General features: G+C 55.1%; 1 protein-coding gene across 3 annotated transcripts in view; it reads left to right on the forward strand.

Annotated features, from left to right (window-relative positions):
- CYTH3 (cytohesin 3) overlaps positions 1 to 16,008 on the forward strand; it is a 100,019-nt gene that overhangs the window by 80,914 nt on the left and 3,097 nt on the right. For all 3 annotated transcript variants that reach the window (XM_042922515.1, XM_042922516.1, XM_042922514.1), the window contains exons 5-12: positions 3,841 to 3,959; positions 9,788 to 9,868; positions 10,713 to 10,825; positions 10,928 to 11,076; positions 11,233 to 11,344; positions 15,517 to 15,593; positions 15,691 to 15,762; positions 15,842 to 15,996. In XM_042922515.1, coding sequence (XP_042778449.1) covers positions 3,841 to 3,959; positions 9,788 to 9,868; positions 10,713 to 10,825; positions 10,928 to 11,076; positions 11,233 to 11,344; positions 15,517 to 15,593; positions 15,691 to 15,762; positions 15,842 to 15,996 — 878 coding nt within the window. The remainder of the gene's footprint in view (positions 1 to 3,840; positions 3,960 to 9,787; positions 9,869 to 10,712; positions 10,826 to 10,927; positions 11,077 to 11,232; positions 11,345 to 15,516; positions 15,594 to 15,690; positions 15,763 to 15,841; positions 15,997 to 16,008) is intronic.

Here is a 16,008-nt window from a genome sequence, read left to right on the forward strand (position 1 = left end):
AAGGAGGGAAGTAAACGCTGGCCAAGGTGTTCTAGATGTTCACAGCTGAATGTGAGTTTAAAGTAAAATTTTAAGAGGAACCACCAAAAACAGGGATAAGGTAGGATTTCTGAATTACTCGGAAAAATTGAATACAGAAAACTTGAATTCAACAGAAGGCTGAAAAGACATCACAAATACACAGCATAAGTGAAGGCTCAGGAACGAGTGTATCAAATCCATAAGCCCCAGAAGTTTGATTTGGCCCCGTGACCTCTTACAAGCACCTTCACATTAGGTTAAAAGGAAAACAACAGTAAAGTCCAGGCATGTTCTGATTGAGACCCACGTTGAGAGCAGATAGTGCCCAGGTTGAAAATAAGGAAATAGGGAGAGATGGGGTAGGTGTAATGGGTTGAATGGTCCCCCACCCCCCGCCTTCAGTAGATTCTACTGTTTGATTTTTTTTTTTAAATTTTTTTTTTAACATTTATTTATTTTTGAGACAGGGAGAGACAGAGCATGAACGGGGGAGGGTCAGAGAGAGGGAGACACAGAATCTGAAACAGGCTCTGGGCTCTGAGCTGTCAGCACAGAGCCCGACGCGGGGTTTGAACTCACGGACCGCAAGATCATGACCTGAGCTGAAGTCGGCCACTTAACCGACTGAGCCACCCAGGCGCCCCCTACTGTTTGATTTTCTAAATAGTATTTTGAAACATTCATATTACCTAATAATACTAGGACATTTATTAGTATTGGCCTACTGTATTCGGGTCCTGGGCTGCTAGAATAAATGGCCACAGACTTGGTGGCTTAAAACAATAGAAATGCGGTGTCTCACAGTCCCAGAGGCCAGAAGTGTGAGGTCCGGGTGTGGGCAGGTCGGTTCCTTTCAGAAGCTCTGACGGAGGGTCTGCTCTGTGCCTCCCTCCCAGCCTGTGGCGGCTGCCAGCGGTCCTTGGTGGTCCCCCAGCTTGTGGACCCATCGTTGTAGTCTCAGCGTCCACGCCACATGGACGGTGATGCCTCCCCTGCCTTGTACGAGGTCGGCTTCTGTGTCTTCCTCCTCTGCCTCTGGGTCTGGTTTCTCCCGAATAAATGCTCTCTTTGACTCGAGCTTTTGCTCCATTTTCTCTTACTAGTCGCTGGCCTGGGCTTGCCCCCATTGGCTCTGTGTTTTCGGGTGCCTCTTGCAGAAGGAGCTGGAGCTTGACTTGGGGCTCCTCTGGCGCCTTCTGTACCCTTGAAGTGCAGACAGGATTACCTTGTTCTGAACCTACTTGCTCTTCTCAGATCCCAGTTTTTGAGGCTCCTCCCTGAGGACCTTCCTAGTGCTGGAATTGTAGGGCAGGTCATGAGCAGCTCTGGAGAGCTTATCACCAGGCTCAGCAGCATAGACTGATGGAGTGCCCGGGACCTTGCGACTGCAGAAATTGCTGGGCCTGCGGACTCTGGGGGCTGCTGGGAGGCTGAAGAGAGTGCAGGGCTGGACGGATACAGGACCCTCTCAGAGCCACGGCCCCACCAAGGTTGTGAGGCACAGTAGCACGGGCAGAGGGGAGGTGGCCACGGGGAACTGGCTGCAAAACAGCCTGCAGCTTGCGGTTTCAGAACCGCGGGCCACCACCCTGGCCACCGTCACAGCCACAGTGGTCATGAAACACTAGGCCAGGGATGTCGCTCCAGATGCCAGCCAGGCACACCCCAGGGAGCATCTGTTTGTGCCGGTCCCTTGGTCCCAGGATCTTGGGCTCCTTTGGATGCTCTCTCCCCCTGTTCTTGCAGTTTGGGGGGCTGTAGGATCTACCAGTTGCACCCACAGCCAGTCTCTGAGTCCTTGGGACATGGAGTCCAGAGAGGCAGACCAGGGCAGCTGTGGCCTCTGACCTCTTTGCCAAGGACGTTAGGACAGACAGTAAACGTCTACCCTGCCGCCCAGAGCTCCCCTCCCATCCACCACACTCCCGCACCTGCCTCACCCTGGGTGCTGGGTTCAAATGGCACTTGGGGCAATGAGATACCAGCGTCATCACTTCCGTCCCGTAGCTTGTTTTCTGGGGACCTGGTAGGACAGGTGCACACTTGGGACTGGAATGCTTTGTTACGGTATGTGCGTGTCTTCTTGCTCAGGAGACGGTACCAGGGGGTCTGTGCTCGCTTCAGCTCCCACCAGAAATAGACGAGAGTTAATTTAGGATAGTCAGACACACTGAGTTTTTGGTAAACTTTTTTATTTTTTGAAGAACAGCATATGGTGCGCAAAGTTTGAGTGCACAGCTTGACGAATTCTTACAAATTAAAATTCTCGTGTGACCCAGAGCAAGATGTGGTTGGGGGGCATTAGGAGTGTCTGTCTGTGTCTCCTCTTGGTGAGTGAATTCCACTCTGTCCCCACAGAGCAGTGTTGCTTGTCTTGCACTTGATGTAAATGGGATTAAGGTCCTCTCTGTGTCGTGCTTTTACTCCACATCACGCCTGTCAGATTGTTCCATGCGGTGCGTTTGTTCTGTCTCACTGCTGTGTAGTGTTCCATCATATGGAATCGACCAGAATAGGTTTCTCTCTCCTCACTGATTGGATGTTGGGTTGTTACCAGTTTTGGGGAATTCTAAATAAGGCCGCTGTGGACATTCACGTGTTTGAAAAACCAAGACTTCAGATGGACCATGTGGTGGGGCGTCTAGGTAGCCCAGTTGGTTAAGCACCAGACTTCGGCTCAGGTCATGATCTTGGCATTTGTGGTTTTGAGCCCCGTGTCTGACTCCGTGCTGGCAGCTCAGCATGGACCATGTGGTGTGAGGGAGCCCAGGTTCCGGGCACTGAGAGTTTCATCTGGAAAATCACCTCCGAATCTGTAGCAAAGAGATGAGAGAATTCCCTTAAGAGCTTTGCCGGCATGGATCTCGAAATCAGCTCAGAAGCTGTGTCCGAGGTAAAATTTCAGTATTATTAGAACTTCTCCGGGGTGAGCAAGGCTAATTTGGGCAGGGCAGCCCCTCTGCAGTCTTTCACTTAGACGTCGTCACCTGTGCCCTTTAAGGCCTTCAAGCGGGCATGAATTTTCAGTGGCTTAGACTCGGTGGCCCAGGGATCAGTGAACACATTCAGCCACAGCCGACAGAAAGTCTTGTAAACACAGCTTGCACAGCACACTGTTTGCTCACACAGCAGAGGTGGCTGCAGTGTGACAAGTGGCTCCCAAGTGGCAGGACCCAGGCCCTGTGTTGGTCCGGGCCTTTCCCTTCGTCCGGTGGCCATGACGGTTCCGGCCATCACATCTGCATTCGCGGCAGGAAGGAGGAAGAAGGAGCGGTGTCTGCTTGTGAGCCCCTTTTTATCAAGAAGGCACCACCTTCCCCAGGTCCTCCCTGCAGACTGCTTTCTGACCAGATCTGTCAGTTCTAGTTACAAGGTCACAAGGTCACTTCTAGTCACAAGGGAGGCTGGGAAAGTGATTATTTAGTGAGGAAAGGCAAGGAAAAAGGGAGCTTTGGAGGGCCTGGCTTGGCCGACCACATACAACGCGTTCCTCTTGTGCACACACGGCAGATTTGTTCTTCTGAGCTTGGGAAATTCAGTGCTGTTATTACCTCTGCCTTTAAAATCTCTAAGAACTTCCTTGTAATGGTTTGTCCAGCAAACTGTTTATTTGCCTTTTAGCCTGTTAAGCTTACAGGAGGAATGAACTTGCTTTTCTCTGGTGGACACAACGTCCTATGGGGTGTGAGTGAGAATCCAAGCGTGCTGTTATTTTTGCCTGGCCCAGCCGGTGAGATCATTGCTCTAGATGTCTTTCTGTCTTTGCAAAGGAGTCTGGGTGACCCTGCTAACGAGAGCTTCCTTCCTTATGTTCTTCAGGGAATTCAGTTTCTAATAGAGAATGACCTGCTGCAGAGCTCCCCAGAGGACGTGGCCCAGTTCCTGTATAAAGGAGAAGGCCTAAATAAGACCGTGATCGGGGACTATCTGGGTGAGAGGTAAGTTGAAGGAGGAGAGCAGCCTGACCTGGGTCCACCCTCCACATCAGGGTCTGTCTCAGTTGCCTGTGGGCCTGGGGGCACACGTGCTGCTCCCCAGGAATGGTTTGCTCAGTCCCATCCCGTCCTCTCCTCTGCCCTGAGAGGGGAGAGGGGTGCCTGTTCGGGAGCCAGGTGGGGGTCTGCGCTCTCTGGAACTTCGCTCAGGGAGCCACAGCGGAACTGAAGATGGCGCTGCCTCTTCTCCGAACCTCAGAAGGCATCTTCGTCTTCTTTTCATGTTTGGTCCAGAAATGCACCAGGTTTCCTGGTGGTTTTCCTACCCCTGTTACTTGCGGGTATGAATGAAGGTAGGAAGTTAGTTAATTTTTTAAATGGTGAGCAGCTGGTCAGATCTACGTTCCCAGCCTTCTCCACTTAAAGGTCTCTTTGACCTGCTTAGCAGAGCCGAGGGCAGAAGTCTAAGGCAGCACAGCCCCCAAATACGCAAAAGCAGGTTCTGGTCAAGGACCAAATGAGCATTTTTAAACAAAAGCCCAGTGGTTGCTCAACCAGGGTGGTTTCTGTTTCTAGCTTTTTGAAACGATCAAAGGCGGAAAGCAGAACACTTCCCAACTCATTCTGTGAGGCCACAGTTTAAAAAAACCTACAGGGGCATCTGGCTGGCTCCATCGGTTAAGCATCCAACTTTGGCTCAGTCATGATCTCACGGTTTGTGGGTTCGAGCCCTGTGTCAGGCTCTGTGCTGACAGCTGAGAGCCTGGAGCCTGCTTTGGATTCTGTGTTTCCCTCTCTCTCTGCCCCTACCTCGCTTGTGCTCTGTTTCTCTCTGTCTCTCCTACAGAGCAGTATCTATAACCTAGAGAGCAGTGTCTCCTATGACTGTTGAGGCAAAAACCCTCAAGTAAATATTAGTTAATCAAATCCAGCAATATATAAAAATGACCATATGCCTGTACTTTCATCCCCATGAATGCAAGGTTAGTGCAGCATACAAAAGTCAAAGTAATATACTGTATCAGTACAATAAAGTGCAAAACCCACATGATCATCCCAATAGATGCTGGAGAGGTATATGACAACATTCACTGCCTCGTGACAAAAGCATTCAACAAACCAGGAAAAGAAAGGAACTTCCTCGACATGATGTTGGGCACCTGTGACACCCCCAAGTTCACATCGTGCTTTCTCCTTAGAGCAAGAACAAGATAAGGTTGACTGCTCTCACCACTTCTCTTCAACATGGTACTGTCAGTTCTAGTTAGGCAGGAAAAAGAAATTAAAAAGCATCTAGTTTGGAAAGTAAGAAATAAAACTTTGCTTGCAGAGGACATAATCACTATGTAGCAAATCCTGAGGAATCACTAAAAACATTAGAACTAACAAGTTCAGTACGGCTGCAGGTTACAAGACCAGTATGTCAAATTCAGTTGTAGCTGTAAATGGTAGCAGTGAACAAATTTGGAAAGGACATTAGGAAAACAGCTCCATTTTGTAATAATATTAAAAAGAATAAAACACTTAGGAACAAATTTAACATAGTACAAAATTTTTACTGTGAACTACGAAACATTGAAAAAAAATGAAAAGGCCTGCATAGATGGAAAGAAAGATATCCCATGTTCATGGATAGGAAGACTTAGTATTGCAAAGAGGACAATACCACCTACATTGATCTATAGATTTAACTCATTCCCTATAAAAACCCAGCTAATTTCTTTGTAGAAGTTGACAAACTCATCCCAAAATTAAGGTAGACATTCATGGGAACGAAAGTAGCCACAATCATGAAAAAGAAGAACAAAGTTGCAGAACTCACATTTTTTAATTATAAGACAGACTGAAGCTACAGTAATCAAGATGGGGTGGTACTGGCATAAAGATAGACTTATAGGTCATGGAATAGAATTGAGAACCTAGAAATAAACCCTCACATTTACTGTCCAAAGGATTTTCAATAAAGATGTCAAGATGGTTCAGCGGGGGAAAGAATGGCTTTTTTTTTTAATGTTTGTTTTTAGAGAGGGAGGGAGGGTGGGAGGGATGGAGAGAGGGGGAGACACAGAATCCAAAGCAGTTTCCAGGCTCTGAGCTGTCAGCACAGAGCCCTACGTGGGGCTCGAACCCACGAACTGCAAGATCATGATGTGAGCCGAAGTTGGGCGCTTAAATGACTGAGCCACCTAGGCATCCTAACAATAGTCTTTTCAACCAATGGTCTGATACAACTGGATGTCCACGTGGGGAAGAATATTACTGGACCACTCACCGTACGCAAAAATTAAAATGGATCAAAGACCTACACATAAGAAGGAAAACTATAGAACGCTTAGAGGAAAACATAGGGGTAAATTTTTGTGACTTTGGATTAGGCAAGAGTTTCTTAGATGTGACTCCAAAAACACAAACAGCAAAAGAAAAATATAGATAAAATGGATATCCTCAAACTTGAAAACTCTTGTGCTTCATAGGACCTCATCAAGAATGTGAAGAGGCAGCCCACAGAATGGGAGAAATTTTTTTATAAATCATGTATAAATCTGATAAAGACTTCTATCCAGAATATATGAAGAAGTCTTAACCACTCAATAATAAAAAGACAGTTATAAAATGAGCAAAGTCTCTGAATAGATGTTTCTCCCAAGAGGATCCATAAATCAGTTTATGATAAGGTCATAAGGAGAATGGCTAAATAAGCACATGATGGGATGGTCAACATCATTAGCTGTCAGGGAGCTGCAGATCAAAACCACAGTGGGATACTGCTTGACATCTACTGGGGTGTCTATAATAATAATTTTAAAAGACCGTTAAGATTCTGTGTCTCCCTCTTTCTCTCTGCCACTCCCCTGTTTGCGCTGTGCCCCTCTCTCAAAAATAAGCATACGTTAAAAAAAAAAATGTTGCCAAGGATGTGGAGAAATCAGTCATATGCTGCCAGTTGGATAAAAAGTGGCTGTGGCACTTCCTGAAAATACTAAAGTCACCATGTGACCCGGGTTTATACCCAAGAGAAATAAAAACGTATGTGTGCACAAATGCTTGTGCACAAATGTTCATAGCCACCTAATTCTTGATAGCCAAAGAGTGGAAACCGTTCAGATCCATCAACTCAGATATCCCTCAGCTGACGGACGAACACGATGTGGTATGTCCATACAGTGGGGTATTACGTGGCAGCGAGGAGAAGCAGAGGCCTGATGCGTGCCGCAGTCTGGACGAACACACTAAGATCGTAAAAGAAGCCAGTCACGAAGACCACATATTGTGTTCCTCCGTTTATGTGGAGCGCTCAGAAGAGGTGAATTCACACAAAGAGCAGACCAGTGGTTGCCTGGGGCTGGCAGAGGGCGAGGAGAAGGGGCTGGGGTTTCTTTTTGGGGTGTTAAAAGTATTCAGGAATGGATTGTGGTGATGGTTGCACAGATACACTTGAAACCATCGAATGGTACCCTTGGGATTGGACAGTTGTATGGAGTGGGAATTAGGTTTGAATGGAGCTGCTAAAAAGGACAAAAACAGAACCAAACCACAAAACCTGATGAGTGACCCAGGGATTGTGGCACCTCCTTGAATCTCAGCTTCCGTGAGGGCCTGAGTCTGAGCTCTCCGCCGCTCTCTGGCAGGCATGTGAGATTAACTGCAGAACTTGTGTGAAGTGCGGTCTGGCAATTTCCTGTAGTCTACAAATACTGAGTGCCTGCAGGATTTGAGTTCCAAAAAATGCGAAGTTCTGAGTCCATGCCAGGCTCTGTTTTAGGCCCATGGGTTGTGTTTAAAAAAAAAAAAAAAAAAGCATTCGCCCACTCGGGGAGCTGTAATCTGCCAGAACGATACAGGCATTACGTGATAAGCATAATAAATACGAAAACCGTTTCTGTCCTTTGTTGGAAGGTGATGGGGCAGAGTAGAGGCGCATAAGGGCTTTGGGTGAGCTGAGGTAGGGGTGTTAGTAGCCGGTTGTGATAGGCTGGTCAGGGTCCTGTCATTGACAACATGATGTTTGTGCAAGGGCAGAGGGGGGACGAGGGTGTTCTGCAGGCAAGTGTTGGAGGCCAGCAGGACAGGCAGAGGGTCACTGGTGGGAGCGTGCCTTTCCTCGTGTGTTTGGGGCCGTGTGGCTGGAACAGAGGGAGGGGGAGGGTGACAGAGGTTCTCAGGGTGACGATGGCGCCCTCTGTCCATTCCTGGGGGGACGGGGAAGGACGTGGTCTGAGTCACAACTCGAGCCGACCACTCTGGAATAGACTGTTGAGTGGTGGGTGAGCAACAGCAGAAGCAGTGGGGCCAGCAGGGAGTGGCTCCCACCAGGCTGGGGGGAGCGGGGTCGGCGGTGGGGTCGGGGTGAGAAGTGCTCAGGTTCCGGGTTTGAGGTTGAGCTGGGTTTGAGATCGAGCTGGCGGGAAGTTCTGGCGGTGGAGCCACCATCAACAGAGACCAGCAGCAGCCGTGGGCGTGGTCATTGGGGCCGGTTGACCCCTTGGGGGCCTGGGTGGGGGGCATCCAGGTGGAAGGTTCAGAGAAGGGGCCCGCAGGAGACAGAAGCCCCAGCGTGGCTGGCTCAGAGGTGGTGTTTAAATCCATGGGGAGTGTGGCTGGAGCTGAAGAGTAGACCCAGGACTGAGCCTCAGGAGCGCCCCTCGAGGGAGGACAAATAGGCAGCTGGAGTAGGGCTTGATTGCCCTCTCTGGTCCCGCCCTCGGGTCTGGAGGCCCCCAGCTCCTTCCCTGGGGGCGTGTGATAACCCGGCTGTCCTCTTGCCAAGAGGCAGGTGTTGGGACAGTGGGTGGGGGCTTGCCTTTAACGCAGGCCCTTGTGGCTCTAACCTGGCTGCCTGCTGCCATTCCTGGGGTGCTCCCACCGGGACCGTGCCCTTTCTGGCGCCCTGGTGCCATCTCATCAGGCCATTGGCCAACCCCTGTGGTGTTGGGCCTGCTCCCCGGGCTTTGTCACTGGTGCTCATGGGCCGTGAGCCCACTGCTTCCTGGGGCGCTCCATCAGTGCCCCGTGTGCGCAGGACCCCACGGCCTCAGCAGCTTCCCCCCGGCCGGCCGCTGAGCTCAGGGAAAGGAGGGTAAAGTGCTCTGAGCCTGTGCCCCGCGCAGCCCTGCGGGTGGCTGCCGGGGTTCCCTTTGCCGGTGGCACTGAGCCACAGCCATTCCTTGTGGTTGACGGATGGCGCACTGGCCTGGCATCTCCGAGGGGAAGGCGGACCCCTGACTTGTGGCTGCGGCCTTGCCGAGGCCACACCGCCCTGTGGCAGCTACAGCGTTTCTCTGCCTGAGGTGTCCTTACTGTCCCTTGTGACCATAACCTGGGGAAGCAGTGTGGAGTGAAATCCCAGTCCCAGAGAAGCACATTGTTGGCCTCTTTCACGTTTATGTAAAAGTTCAGGCCCTTTATTCTCGCGCTTAGTTTGGTTTTAAAAGCTCTTCCAAACTGACCCGGCTTCGGACCCGGTACTGGGCCCCCTCAGCCCACCTGTGAAGCACGGACGCTGTCTGAGGCCACTGCTCAGGAAACTCAGGAGCCCATGTGCATCCTGCCCTTTGGGCCCTGTGCTGCCGCAGGGCCTGGGCATGGCTGTGGCAGCCGCCTGGGGTGTCCCGACAGCCTCCCTACCCTGGCCGCACTGACTGGGATGTAAACTAATGTCCTGTCGAGTCCCCTCTGCCCGAAGCCTGAGACCAGACGTGCGGTCACGCCGATCCTAACTCTGAGTTACGCGGCATGAAAAACCACAAACATTTGCCGTAGGAAATGTCTTCCTTTTGAAAGGATTGAAATCCTGTGCAGTGGCCTCGGACCGCGTTTGCTTTCTTTCCCAGGGACGATTTCAACATTAAAGTTCTTCAAGCGTTTGTCGAGCTCCATGAGTTTGCTGATCTGAACCTCGTCCAAGCCTTAAGGTAAGTGTTGGAGCATCGGCTGTTCTCGAGAAGGTGGGGGGCAGCTGCAGCCAGAGGCCGGGTGCTCACAGCACAGAGGCCCGCGACAGGCACTCTCGGACCCAGCTGGTGCCTGCCCTGGTGGGACCGCCGGTGTGCACTCTGTCCCCAGCCCCTTTGCTCTTCTGTGCTCTCCCCTGGTATTTGACTAGTCAGGTGCGCGCTTTCTTCCCAGAAAGCTCTGCGGCTCAGTCTCTGTGCCACCTGGGTACAGGCCCGCTTCCTGCTGCATTTGGTGTAAATCAGCAGCCTTGTGGGTGCCTTCCCTGCGCGTGCCACCCCCCACCCCCCAGGTGTGACAGCAAACCTGTGGATGCTCAGCCATCAGAGGCGGCCCCCTGGTCCCTGTCTTGTCCCGGTAAAGCCAGGTGTCACTGCGTATCAGGCTGAGTGGGGGAGGATGGCCCTCAGACACTCCTGCGTGGCCCTGAGCCACGCTGGCCGCTGCCGTGGAAGTGCCCGGCCATCCCTCTGGTTGTGCCCTTGAGGCACCATCCCGTACACTCCGCTCTTCTGCAGCACCGACAGCATCCGTTTCCTTCTCCGGTACCCCCCGCGGGGGCTCCGATGGCTGTGCGCTGAGCCAGGGCCACACAGGCTCCGTCGGGTCTGGCTCCAGCTGGTCAGTCGCGGGCCTAGAGCTGGGGCTTCCGGGTGGGGATGCCAGCCGGCCCTGTAGTGAGTGGTGCCGGGCTGCCCCCAGCGCCCCAGGTCCCTCTGCCGGTCGCCCTGCTGTCCTGTGTCCCCGCACCCAGCAACCTTACCGTGGAAACGCCATCGCCCCCTCCTGTCCATTTCTCCGCAGGCAGTTCCTGTGGAGCTTCCGACTTCCGGGTGAGGCTCAGAAAATCGACCGCATGATGGAGGCATTCGCGTCCCGCTACTGCCTGTGCAACCCGGGCGTCTTCCAGTCCACAGGTCGGTGAGGGCCGGGTCCCGGCGCCCCACCAGAGCCCTCTGCCCAGGCCCCGCTGGCCTGGCGGACGGCTGAGCGCCCCTGCGCCCTCTGCCCTCTTTCAGACACCTGCTACGTGCTGTCCTTCGCCATCATCATGCTCAACACCAGCCTCCACAACCACAACGTGCGGGACAAGCCCACAGCCGAGCGCTTCGTCACCATGAACCGTGGCATCAACGAGGGAGGAGACCTCCCAGAGGAGCTGCTGCGGGTGAGCCCCCCCCCCCCGGGTCCCCCCGCTTCTGGGCCCCGCACTGGCCCTCACTCCACCAAGCCCGGTGCCTGCCACCCTTGGGGACATGGTGCAGATGGGCCCTTTCTCCCCCGCCCGCATCCCTGAGCTCCCCGTGGCCTGTGTTCCTCATAGAACCTGTACGAGAGCATCAAGAACGAGCCGTTTAAGATCCCGGAGGACGACGGCAACGACCTGACGCACACGTTCTTCAACCCCGACCGCGAGGGCTGGCTCCTGAAGCTGGGTGAGTGGCGGCCGGCGGGCGGGACCCGCGCTCGGAGCCCCCAGCCCTCGGCAGCCAAGGCCCCCGACCAAAGGCAGAAACGTTAAAGGCGAAGGCCGATGGGCCAAGTCCGCCCGCGGCGGCCGGCCGCTCGTCCCAGACTCGATGGCTGCCGCTTTGAGCCCCGCCCTGTCCGCACGAGGCCATCCTGTCCGTGTCCACGGCGGAGAATAACGCCCGGGCTGCACGAGCGTCCCAGAAAACTGCTCAGTTAGCATCCAGATACACCCAAGGCAGTTTTCTGCACCAGACGCAGGTGCATTTCCTGCGAGAACCTGCGTGCCTCTCTCTTGGTTTGGTGTGGCTGATTTTTGATGCGTGGTTTAAATGTGCCTTCTTGTTTTCCTTCTGCCTGTGGCTCCCACCTTTCTGTTCTGTGACGGGCTGTCCCTGCTTGTTCTGCGTTAGGAGGTACGTACCCAGTGGCTTCCTGCCCTCCCCTAGCTGCTCACTCCTCTCTCGTTCTCTCTCCCCCGTTGGTCTGTGTGAAGCTTTGATTTGTGGCTGCCATTCATCTGACCCATGTGGCTTTGGACTTGCTGGGGTTAGCGTCATGCAGGGTGCAGTGAATGTGACACCCACAGCCCTGGGGTGGCCGGAATGCCAGCCTTTCTGCGCCCGGGAGCGCATGGGGAATGCCACGTGGGAACGAGCTTGCCCCTCTGTGTCTTTAGGGCCCGAGCGGCCACGAGCCTGCTGGTCATCTCCAATTTCGTGCCTCACCGGGTGCCTCTCATACTAACCAAACAGCGCATGTCTGCACCACCCCTGGACAGGGCCTGGGGATGGTCAAAAGGATTCCTAACCATTGACACAGAAATAGAATAGCGTTGATATTTTCTGGGCAATTTTAGAAATTGGTAGGAGGGGTTTTTTGTTTTATTTTTACAGTGGGCGGGGTGGGGTGGGATCCTGGCCTTTCTGTGACACGTCACAACTGTACGTCATCCGGGCACTCTGAGAGCACATTGTAGGATACCAGGCTTGAGAGAAGTCCGGCGATTTTGTGGTTTTAATCAAGGGGAGGGTAAAGAGGCGTGAAGGCCTGTGAAGGCCGTGGCTCCGCCGTTCTGATTTGGGGTCTTGCTCTGACTTTTCTCTGGCTGCGCTGAGGTTTGGGAGAGTTCTGGACCTTGGCCTAGAAACCCAGAGCCATAGCCGTGGACCTGAAGGCCTGAGCCCCCTCTGAGATGCATCTGACTCTCTGGTCATATCAGTTCTGGGGCCCCCAGGGGAGGCCAGAGCAGGGACGTGTCCAAAACCCCCGCAGCAGCACCCGGGCCCTCCCGGCCCTGCGTTGCCAGGGAACGCCCCTCGAAGGGCAGTGACGGCACAAGCCCGCCCAGCAGCTGGTGTGGCCTCAGCACCCGTGGGAGACAGACGTGCTTCTAAAGACAGAACAAAACGACGGGCATAAAGGCACACCAGGGCTTGCACCCCAGCCTGTGTCCTGGCTACTCATCTAATCGGGCCACAGAACCCGCGTCCAGAGCACCCTTAGGGGATAGAGCCAGCTGGGTGCTGAGTGGGTGCCGAGGAGCCCCGGGCAGCCTGCTCCTTCCGCGCTCCACCGCCGTGTGCGCATGCGTGAGAGGGGGTGGTCCCGCAGTCACTGAGCTAGTGGTGATTGGTCACCCACCGGCCAGCCGAGAGACTGCCCGGAGCCCCCTCTCCAGACGCACAGCAAGCCCGCTGCTGCCTCCCCGTCCCGGACGCCCCCTCTGTTGGCAGAGCTGCAGCCAGAAAGTGGACTTTGCAGGGGACTGGTGTCCCCGGAGCTGCTGGGGCCTACACACAGTCCTGCCCGTGGGCTGGCTCCCAGCAGTTCTGACGCTGGCCTGGCCACCAGGGACAGTGGCTGGTGTTGGGCTCTGAGGGCCAAGAAAGCAGTCAATCTGGAAGCCGATGCTGAAGATGCGTTGGTTTGGCCAGGGTGCTCTTGCTGCGCTCGGCTCTGGGCCCCCACCCAGCACAGGGCAGACCTAGGCCCGGACCCGGAGGCGCTTGGCCACAGGCCTACAGCACGGGCGTAGGAAATGTGTGCTCCGTGCACCCACGCAAATCGGGACGGAGGTCACCGCCTGACCTTACTTCATTGTTTCTCGTCATAAACTTAGTCTTAGGGCGGGTGGCACTTTTGAAAGGCCTGGATGTTTTGCGGGAGCGTAGGAACATTGTAGTGTTGCTTATGGATCAGCAAAGTGCCTCATAGTCACCGAGTTTTGAGAACGGGTCGGTCGTGTTGAAAACACAGGAACGCGGATCAGAGCTGAACTGTCACGTGAAGTGTGTGTTGCAGGGTGTGCGTGTGCATGTGCCTGGGAACGGCCATGGAACTAGGAGGAGGTTCACGGGGTGGGGAAGCCAGGCTCCTTTTGCAGGCGTGCGTGGTGTGGTATGTGTCCCTGTCTCCCGAAGCTCAGCCAGAAACACAGAAGCAGAGCCTGTCTGTTCCCTGCAGCCAAATCTCTGAGCCCAGGGGTGTGACGCCAGCCTGCTCTCTGTGCTGTGGGTACCTGGGATGGGGCTGGGAGGCCCCTTGGCCAGGAGAACTGGACTAGGGATCGGGCTTCCCAAGACGTGCCACTGAACCCCAGGAGCAGCAGGGTAGGAGCCCAGGGGCAAAATGCTGAGAAGCCTTCCTGGCAAAGCCGCTTCTCCTGGGGAGGGGGGGTGGTTCACGGGGTCGCCGAAAGGGGCTCAGGGTGAGCAGAACACATAGGCCGCCACCTAGCGACCCAGTGGCGGGAGCGCAGAGAAGAGGGGGCACCGGACAGATGGACAGCACGGGGAGCCCCTGGGAGGGTTCGCCAAGAATGTGCTCGTGAGGCTCAGTGGACGGCAGGTGCTGGCGAGAGTGTCGGGGCTCAGGCCAGCACGGTGTGACCTGAAGGAAGGGCCTGGGTGCGGCGCACGGTCAGATCCTCCTGACAGGGACCCAAGGGGGGGGGGGGCGTGGAGCTGGGGGGTGTCTGCCGGGGGCTGGGGGGAGCAGCAGCTGGCCCTTCCTTCCCCGCTCGGCTGCGGCTTCCTCCACTGTGCCCGGCGTGCCCCATGCAGCCAGCCTGCCTGAGGCCGTCGGGAGGAGGTCAGGTGTCTGACTGGTGAGGCAGGGGGTGAGGGACCCCGGAGGGGTCTCCCGAGGGCCTGGCCAGTGGCCCTGACTCTCCCCGCACAGCAGGTGGTGTCTTGTCTGTCGGGGTTTCTGCCCACACCAGGGCCAGGACGCTCTCTTGCCTCAGCCCCAGGAGGACCTGGGAGCTGGCAAGTGTCCTTTCCTGTCCTTCCACGCCCGCACCCCCCACCCTGTGATCCCCTTGTCCTGTCTCCATGCCTGTGTCCCTCAGCCCTCTTGGCACTCACCCAGATAGAGGTGGTGAGCTAGACCTTGGCTGTCACCTTGGGGAGTGACCGGGCAGGGAGGGTCGCTTCTTGTGCCCCTGGATTGCTTGAGTCTGTTACCACGTGCGTCGTCTTCTCTCAGGTTTTGTTTTTTTAACTTCATGTCAAAAGTAAGGGCTAGAAATTGAAGCCAGTTCGTGCCAAATATTTAAGGGTAAAAGACTTTTCCATAGTGAAAGGAGAGTAGGTGCAGATAGATGGTGTGTGTGTGTGCGTGTGTGCGCGCTTCACATGCGCCCCGTATCTTGTTAAGAGATTAATTCAATCTAATAATTCCCTGGACCCAGGAGTAATTGATGTTGATGGATCCCAGGGCCACCAGAGCCCTGAGGTAATGGGATTACGTCCTGGTCAGGCCCCGGGGAGCCGCACTGACTTCATCTTGTCATTTCCAGCTCATTCATCATGACTAACTTTTCCCGAAAGCAGGTTTGGAATGCACTTGAGTTACCTAGGCGGCCCAGGGGGCCACGGTGGGGGTGCATGCGGGGCCCCCAGCAGCACGCCGCGCCCTCCTGTCGCCAGCCGGCCGAGAGGGGCCTGCAGGGCCCCCGGCCGCACGGCTTGGCCAGGACGTGGCCGAGCGTTGGGCGGAGTGCCGAACAGGTTCACCAGGAAGGAAACTAAAGGCCAGGCCCGGCTCCCGATGGCATTTGTGAAAATGGGTATTTGTAGGCCTCGGGTCGTGTGCCCGCCCCGGGCCCTGGCTCACGAGCTCCTTCCGCTTTTAGGAGGGCGGGTGAAGACCTGGAAGCGGCGCTGGTTCATCCTGACCGACAACTGCCTCTACTACTTCGAGTACACGACGGTGAGTACCGGGCGGGGCCGCCCGCCCTCCGTGCCCCCCGGCCCCTGCGCCGGGCTCCAGGGGCGAGCGAGGCTGGCTGTGCGCTCTTCTCTCGTAGGACAAGGAGCCCAGGGGGATCATCCCCCTGGAAAACCTCAGCATCAGGGAGGTGGAAGACCCGCGCAAACCGGTAAGCGGCCCTGCCCTTGGCGCCTCGGCCCGGCGGCCGCCCCCCGCGCGCACTGACGGCCCTCTGCCTGTCTCGCCAGAACTGTTTCGAGCTTTACAACCCGAGCCACAAAGGCCAGGTCATCAAGGCCTGCAAAACGGAGGCGGACGGCCGGGTGGTGGAGGGCAACCACGTGGTGTACCGGATCTCCGCCCCGAGCCCCGAGGAGAAGGAGGAGTGGATGAAGTCCATCAGGTGCGCCGGCCC

Source organism: Panthera leo, chromosome E3 (genome assembly GCF_018350215.1).
Source record: "Panthera leo isolate Ple1 chromosome E3, P.leo_Ple1_pat1.1, whole genome shotgun sequence".
Classification (NCBI taxonomy): Eukaryota; Metazoa; Chordata; class Mammalia; order Carnivora; family Felidae; genus Panthera; species Panthera leo.